This window comes from Arachis hypogaea, chromosome 4 (genome assembly GCF_003086295.3).
Source record: "Arachis hypogaea cultivar Tifrunner chromosome 4, arahy.Tifrunner.gnm2.J5K5, whole genome shotgun sequence".
NCBI lineage: Eukaryota > Viridiplantae > Streptophyta > Magnoliopsida > Fabales > Fabaceae > Arachis > Arachis hypogaea.
The window spans coordinates 99602435-99611698 of NC_092039.1; the positions used below are offsets into that span (position 1 = coordinate 99602435).

Consider the following 9264-nt stretch of genomic DNA (forward strand, 5'->3'; position numbering starts at 1 on the left):
ATTAATATAAAATATATATTAAAAATAAATTAATTATTTATATATAAATATAATAATTAATAAAAAATTAATAAAATTTATTATTTTTAATAAATATATCTAATAATTAATTTAATTTAATAATTTAATAATATATTTTTAATTTATATTTTTAAATATATTAATTAATTATTGATTAAAAATAATAAATTTTATTAATTTTTTAATGTTCTTCGTAATTAATTTAATAATAAATTTTTTATATACATATATATTTTTTAATTTTTTTAGTCTTTACGAGTGAATAATAGAAACGCTTTTGTCTTTGACACGAGTAAAAGAAAAGAAAAGAAAATATTTATTTCTCTTATTTTTTTTCTCTCTTCCTCTCTTATCAAATACGCAATTCATTCACACCTGCCTCTCGTTCACACCACGCCACATCCCTCGCAATTCACAAACCTACATATATATTCTTCTTTTCTTTTTCTCTCTCATCTCTCTCTCTCTCTTCAAATTCCATAACCCCCTCAAACAACATACCTCAAAACCTTTTCCTCATATACCATATTAATATTCATCACTGCTCCATGTCCTTCTTCTTTTCCTTTTTCTGGATGATTTGATCTGATTTAATTTGAATTGGATCTCACTTTCACTTCAAATCTTTTCTTTTTTCTTTTCGATAAATAATGGAAAGTCATCATCTCCATCATCATCATCGTCAACAACAATACCCACCGCCACAACGTCATAATATTAGTGCAGCAACAACAACGAGTGCAGGAACTAATAACAACGTTGTGGTTGTTGATGTGACAGGAGATAGTAGGTTCCCTCAATGGAGCATCCAAGAAACAAAGGAGTTCCTAATGATCCGTGCAGAGCTGGATCAGACTTTCATGGAGACAAAGAGGAACAAGCAGCTCTGGGAAGTCATCTCCAACACCATGAAAGAAAAGGGTTACCATCGAAGCGCTGAGCAGTGCAAGTGCAAGTGGAAAAACCTTGTTACCCGTTATAAGGTACCTTACCTTATTAATAACACCTTTAAATTATTTCATTTCTTCAATTATTTAATTATTAATACATCACTTAACCTCCTAAAACAAACAACACAAAACCGTCTCCTCTTCCCTCTTCTTTTCAATTCCCTTCCTTTACCGCATAGAAAAGCATAAAATTTTTTTTTAATTAATTGTCTATTTTTTCTTTTTTAAAAAAATTGTTCCTCGCTCTCTATATATAGTTATATAGTGTCGTTGTTAAGAGTTGTGTTTTGGTATTGAGATTTAAAAGGGATGTGAAACGATGGAGGCAGAAGCAATGAGGCAGCAATTCCCATTCTACAACGAGCTTCAAGCTATCTTCACCGATAGAATGCAGAGGATGCTTTGGGCCGAAACAGAAGGCGGAGGCGGAGGAGGAGGTTCTTCTAATAACAAGAAGAAAGCTGCGACAGCGCAGCTGTCTTCGGACGACGAAGAAGAGGAAGAGAGCGAATTAGGAGATCCTCAACAAAAGAATGTAAAGAGAAAGAAAAGATTAAAGAAGGTTAAGAGGGTGGAAGATAGTGGTGGTGCGAGTAATTTGAAGCATCTGAAGGGGATTCTGGAGGAGTTTATGAGGCAACAGATGGAGATGGAGGCGCAATGGATGTCGGTGTTTGAGGCGAGGGAGAATGATCGGAGGTTGAAGGAGTTGGAATGGAGGCAGACAATGGAGGCTTTGGAGAATCAGAGGATGATGATGGAGCAGAGATGGAGGGAGAGTGAAGAACAATGGAGGATTAGGGAAGAAGCTAGGGCTCATAAGAGAGATGCTCTTATCACTGCACTTCTCAACAAGCTTTCAAGACAACAAGATCAATAACCAACTTAGTTAGTTAGTTAGTTAGTTATCTTTGTTGGTTAGAACTAACTTCCTTTTCATACTGTGTTTATGCTACTGAATTGCTCATGATGATGATGATGATGAAGCAAAGCTTAATTTGACACATTATGGAGGTTTGTCTTTATAACTACACTTTTTCATTTATCATATATATCAAACACTATTATTATTCCAACGCTTTTATGGTTCATTTAGTTGCATTTTTGGTTGGATAATATTTGCGTATTTGTCTTTACTTTACCTTTTTTTAAGGTTATTACTACAAATTGAACTTTAGATTTTCAGATAATAACAATTGTGATATTATATCATTAAATAATTTCTCTTAAAAATTTGAACTGATTAAGTGAGAGACATAAATAATTATATTTCTAATCGTTATACTTTTAAGAATTTTTTCTTTTTATTTTTTTGAATTAGACAACTATCAGATAATAATTATGTATGTGCTTTTTGTCATGCAAGTCTCTCTGCTATAATTGAGAGATGACCCATTGATGTTTTTCATAAGTATATCCAAAAGGTTATCAATGGTGTTTTCATAGAGATTCCTCCGGTAGTTGGTGTAGATGAATAGATTATATTATTATAAAATTGAACACAATTTGCAGGGCCTAACTAACAACCGAAAACGGGCAAAAAGAATGATGGACAAGGCATTGGCCGCAAGATAATGGTTCATCATGTTGTCTATTCCATAACGTATATGAAGAGCACAGCTTTTAGGTTAATGGCCCATTTTTGCTACAATGGATACTCATCACTACTTCTACACATACACACACACACACACAATTACATTTGTTGCTTTCACTTTATTTTGATTAACATGAATAATTTAACTTCTTTTATGTATCATGCTAAATTTCTATACTCTACTTCCATGCATTTCGGTATTATATGTTGGTAAATTAATTGTATTAAATGATGAAGTAGGGTTTTTAGAGTTGTATATGTATGTATACACATAATACAATTGTTCCTTACTCTCATATTGTTTGATATCAAAAGGTATTCATCATACTAAAGGTTGTCGGTAAATGCATTGACATTAGAAAAGACATGTTGGGAGATTGAAGGTAAACCATAATAACTAATTAAGGAATTAAAGATAGATAAATAATGATATGTTTATGAATATTTATGAAATATTTGTGAATTCAAATGATGTATATATGGAGGTTTAATTAACAATACTATATATATGTATATACTTCACAAAAGAATATCATCATTATTTGATTACCTTTGAGTTGAATCATGATCTCATCCCAAAGTTTTGGATGAGATATGTGAGAGGTTAATTAGTTTGTATGGACGAGGTTTATTATTATTATTATTATTATTATTATTGAAACAGCTAGCTGATTCGGTTGTTGCATGAAAAGAGATATTCCAAATGGTTTGACATTGACATGTGCATGTGATGAGATATCAGAGCTCACACAATCATAAGAGTTGAAAATCCTTTGCCTCAGGTATGAAATTGTGACTTTATAACTGTAGTTTCACAAGTGTATATATATATATTGGATCACTTATATTTTTTTTCATATAAAATTTTAATATACTGCTAGAATATTCAAAGCATATTTAAAAACATATATGGCCACTCATTGTTTTTCTTTTACGTTTATACTACTTTTAAGTGCATATTTATATATATAAAAAAAGAAAAAGTAGTGTCGGTTGGATATTGTTTGAGTAAATAAATTTTGAACATATTCAGAAGACATACAAGTAGTTCTAATTAATATTAATCATGGTCCCATATCATCATCACTCTCTTACTTCCTTCGGTATGTCATGAATTGGCAATTTAGTGTATGCATCTAAAAGTTTTAGTTGAATTTACCATCGCATTACTTTTTTTAAAACTTAAAGTTCATAAAAAAAAATATTAATGGTTCTATTTTTAATATTTTTTAAAATAACAATCTTGATTTTTTTTATAGTTTTTTATTTATTTTTTTAAACTCATCAAGAAATGAATTTTAGATTTTTTAGATATAAAATTCTGATATCATATAATAATACTATTTTTTTTCAAAAATTTCAACTAATAAAAAAAAATTTATATCTCTAACAAAATTAATACATTTATGATTTGGTAAAGTTTTGACTTTTAAAGATAATTTAATATAAAATCTTTGAAAGATGTTTTCTATATTATAATAAATCACACTAAAAATAATTTTCAATAAATAAATTATAAAAATATGCTTGATAAAATTACTTTTAATATTTAAAATGGCATATATATATATAATAAAAGATATAGATATTTATTAATATTTAATATTATATAAGATTTTTAACTTTAAAAATACAAATTAGTTTTAAAAAAAATACTCATAGATACTTTTTAAAGTACATCCAACTTTTTAAAACTAAAAGCACAAATATATAAGAGGTTTTACCAACTAGGTCTAATTATATTATAAACATTACAAATATGTTAACTAAGAGATATAAATCATAGAAAGATTGTTATTAATTAGAGCAATAAATCAATATTGAAAGTTTGAAACCGTGGGGTCTTGCATGCTGATGAAGTGATTCTGTTTTTCTTTTAATTTTAGTATTAGGAAAATAACGTACGTAGCCATAAAAGAAAAAGAGGATCATAGGTATCAATCATATAGAGATAGAATAACTGTTTAACTCAAGAAAGCTGTAACAATTGGTGGAAATATTATTCTTAGATGCAATGTGAATAAGAATTTGTTTTTACTCTCAACTATTTCAGTAACTAGGAGAAAATTATTACTACCAAAGAGACAAGACGTTAAACATTAAATAATAAATCAAAGCAAAAAAGTTTCTTGGCTTCTTATTATGATATATATATACCACCTAAAATGTGAATAGTTATTTTGCATTTGGATTTTCATATTATATATATATCTTAAAATTTTGCAGGAGATCAAGTTATAAAAAATTGCCATATTATTATTGTGGTATATTTTGGTGATTTCTTTTCAACTGTCTGTGCATTTATTTTCAAAAGTGATCTTGGAAATAAGTTGGGGATAAGTATAATTTTGTTTATACATAATTAACAATAGAGTTCAATTAGAGAATTAGTTAACTTTTTTCAACTATATCAGTTAACTTTTTTTTTAATTTAAAATTCTAAATTTTAAATCTTACATTCTAAATCTTAAATTATATACTCTAAATTCTAACTCTAAACCCTAAATTCTACAAAAATAAAAGTTAAATAAATAAATAAATAACTATTAACTACTTAAAAATTAATTTTCTATATTTTTTCTTAACAATAATGTAGTTCGAATTTATGATTTCATGCATGCATACTACTATATAAGATTTTTACAGCAAGATCACTCTTAGTGGCTTTGAATATTATGATAATTGAGTTATACTGAACTTGCAAAAATTTCTTGCATTATTTGTTTATTTATTTTATATTAATAACAAAGAAACAAAGCCGGTGCATGTACAAATTTCTTGCTTTAATTTCTACTTAATTAAAGCTGACATATATATAATAGTTGATGGTAAGATGTCCTATTTAAAGTTAGGACGATAGAGATTCATAACTTTCCTATATTTGAGTACCTAATTATCATGTAATTTTGAAAAGCAATCAAATCAATAAAAATGGTTTAGCAGTGTGAAAAAAAAAATATATTAGATAGTAGACATAAGATTATATATTTATTGAATATAGTTAAGTAGTTAACTTAGTTATTAATATGCACTGGATCAGACAAATTAAAGAATAATAATCTTGAGGTCTATTATTATTGAATATTAAAAAAAATGTTTAAAACTCTTAAAAATAATAATATCTGAAACTCATTAAAAAAAATCTGAAATTTAAATTTAATAAAAAAATCAATTTTAATAGATTTCATGTTGAATTTATTTACTAACTTGCTATAATATCAATTGAACTTAATTGCTATAATATTAGTTACGTACCTAACATTATTCTTAAAAAATACAGTTTTTATATTGTTATATGTGTTTGATGAAAAATAATCAATTTTTATATATAGTTAAAAATGGCTGTATATACTATTATTTGATTTTAGTTCTTATAATAAAATTAGGAATAAAAAGGGTGGTTTAACTTCCCAATCAGATGAAAAAGAAGTGAAATAAAGAAAAGTGGGCAACCTAGATATCAAGGTTACATGTCGGCAAACTTTATTTGGGGATTTGAGTGACAATTCATATTTCACTAGAAACATCTGCGGCTGGTGATGAGGGCTAGCTGCACTTTATTTCATAGGCTCAAAATAAATATGAAGACTCATTTTTTTAAAAAAATAAAATAAAATTGATAAAAATATTATTGCATATGATTTATCATAAACATGAGAGGAACATATATAAAGGGCTAAGGAATATAAAGTTGATATTTATCTTTGTTGGTGCGGATCGGATCACCAAAGTTGAACTTTATTTGTTTAGATTTTGTAGAATTTTATAATTTTACCTTTTAGGTCACAAAAGAAACCGGGAATTATTAGTAATCATGCAGTTTATTTTCGTTACGAATCCACTTCGAAAAATCAAGTTATATTAATAATGGAAAACACATAAATAATTATATCGAATATGTTTTTTCATAAGATTTTTTTGGATTTATGTGAACTTTTATATTTTTATTTTTTTTAGAAATAACAAAAATATGTTAGCATTAATATTTGGTTTATAGTCTATTTAATTAAAAAAATATTCTATAAATAAGAGTATGATATAACGATATAAGTATGTATAATATAATTAGAAACTTCAATTTTTTCCTTTAGTTCTAATTCTAAAAATTTCTATTCTAATGTTATATTTGTATCTCTTGATATAAAATGTTATCAAATAGTGTTGTCATTAAACACCATACCAACAACGTTTTACTGTTTTTTGTGGTGGTCCAAATTCAAATCACATTTCTTAGTATGACAATTTTTGAATGTTCAATGGTACTAACGACTATTGGTAGATTCTGTGTATGGAAGTTATGGAATGCCAAAAAAATATGGGAAGCTCAACACATTTGAGAGGTTGAGGGAGATTGATCGGCCGCGATCTGATGTGGTTCTGGAAGCAAATTGGCCAATCTTTAAATTGTATTCTTATATCGTTACTAACCAGATTTTCAACGAGTGTTACCAGATTTTGTTCAAAACAACATTTTAAATTGAAAAATTAATTTTAAAAAACAATGACCATATTCAACGATTATAGTGGAGTTGTTCCAAAAATTACAAACAGAAATGATGGAGACATTATTAGAAACAAACCTTGTGGTAGCAATACGACACAAACCGAAGGAGATCGGCCGTGGTCTGAATGCTTAACAAAGAATAGAGGCAATCTGAGATGGGAGAAACTATTGATAAAGAAATAAAATATAAATAAGAAGATAGGTATCAAACTAAATAAAAAAAAGATAAATTAAAATTAAAATAAAAATAAAAAAAATAAATTAAAATTAAGTATAAAGAGAATCACTCAACTTATACCAAATTTCTTAATGCAACAAAAAATGAACTCCTCAATTTAACTTGTCAATGTCATAGTTTGGGAATTGATTCGAAAGAACTTCTCAACCTTCTATCTAATTCTCCGATGCAACAAGAGAAGAACTCCTTAATCTCAATTGTCTACACCATGATTTCATCATAAAACCAAAATGAGGTTTTTAAATCTCTAAATCATTTTATACTATGACTACAATAACTAAAGAACCTCTTATTAGATTAAAATAAAGAAAACTTCAATAATGACAAGTTCCACCACCGGAATTGTCAAACCTGTGGACTACTGTCATGAATGAAGAAGAGAGCTAGCATAGTAGAGTTGCCATTGGCACCTCCGAGTTGGTGAAGGATGACAATAATGACTCAGATTTGAGGTGACTCTGAGACGACAACAAAGCCAAAAGCAGCGCCGAGGTTGGCGTTGATGAACGGTGGAGATCCATTCCGTCGCGTCCCTCCTATTTAGCCAAGCCACCACCACTTACGCCAACTTTGGATCAACTCATTGTGTTTGATTTTTGTTTGTGGGCTTCAATTTTTTCAATTGGATCCCAGAAGAATTTTAAATTTTAGTAGTAGAATAGAAATAAAATAACAAATATTTTTTGAGAATTTATTGTTGTTAATTATAATTAGGTTATATATTTTATCACAATTTTAAGGATAATATTATTTTGAAAAAGAGAGTAATATTAGGATTACTGGATTAGTATTAGACTTATAAATAGAAATATAATGTAATGGTGTGGATATGTATGATATAATTGAAAATTTTAATTTCTTTCTTTGATTCTAATTTTTGAAATTTCTATTTGATTCTTTTTTATTATCTCTTTTTTTGTACTTTTTGATAAAAAAAATTTTAATATTATAATTTTTTTAAATTTAAAGTAATAAAGAAGACACAACAATATTTATATTTTTAATAATTTTTATTTTATATGAATTTTAGTTTCTTTTAAATTTTAAAAAGAATATATATAGTAAGAATTTCTTTTTTTTTGCCATATAAAGTGGTTTCTGTTTCCTCAATAAAACAGTAAGCGGTTTGAAATTCTTTTCCTAAGAACACGGTTTTACAATAAAGGATGTGTGTCATATTCTGTACAATATGTCTTCAGAAAATAGCATACCCTAGTTAGTTTGTTTGTATTTAAGTACTATTTGTCTGTTATAAATAATTTTTCCTTCCATCACATTTTACTTTGTCTCTCTATATATAAATAGTGGTAGTAGAATTTCTTCTTTTTTTTTTTTTTAAAGTAAATGACTTCAAATAAATAAAATCACTATATTAGTACAAAGCAACTACTACCCGAAAAAAAAAAAAAGAAACTGTAGTTAGTCGTGAAAAACTTAGAAGGGAAACTAGATTTCCTTGCATTATGATATTGCTTGATAAATATTGGACCAAATAAAAAAAAAGTTATAGTGGCTAGAATCAAAGTGATTTATGTATAATAATTCAGATAGAGAAAAAAGCAAAAGTGTGTACAGTAATATTAGTACCACTTACCTCCATAATAATAATAACAATCATGATTGCTTTCGTTTATTATCAATTGCAATATTATTGAATTAATTAAGATTGTGTGGACCTATATGGTTTCCATTTGAGATTTTTCATTTATTTATTCTTTTTTATAAACCGAATGAATCCGACTAATTCTTTAACCGTACGCGAATTATTCACTCGAGGACAAATAATTGTATGCGGAATATTTTTTATATATAAGTTATACAAAACAAGAGTAGCATGGAGAAATGATGATACATTATTAGACATATGTGCTACATGTGCACCGACAGAAAATTAAACAGTGTGCTCTCAACACGCAACAATGGAAGTTATTAATTGCATTTACTACCACACTAC

The 9264-nt window shown here is 27.3% G+C and overlaps 1 protein-coding gene across 2 annotated transcripts; it reads left to right on the top strand.

Moving 5' to 3' along the window:
* Positions 1-365: 365 nt before the first annotated feature.
* LOC112797042 (trihelix transcription factor GT-3b) lies at positions 366-3472 on the top strand. Of its 2 annotated transcripts, XR_003818188.2 has the most exons (3): positions 376-1004; positions 1279-1985; positions 2484-3472. XR_003818188.2 is itself a non-coding variant. In XM_025839790.3 (2 exons), the coding sequence occupies exons 1-2, from the start codon at positions 672-674 to the stop codon at positions 1849-1851; spliced, it is 906 nt and encodes a 301-aa protein (XP_025695575.1). In that variant the 5' UTR covers positions 366-671; the 3' UTR covers positions 1852-2047. The 2 variants fall into 2 exon arrangements, 1 of the variants encoding a protein (XP_025695575.1); XM_025839790.3 differs by lacking the exon at positions 2484-3472 and having other exon boundaries at positions 366-1004; positions 1279-2047.
* The last annotated feature ends 5792 nt before the right edge of the window (positions 3473-9264 follow it).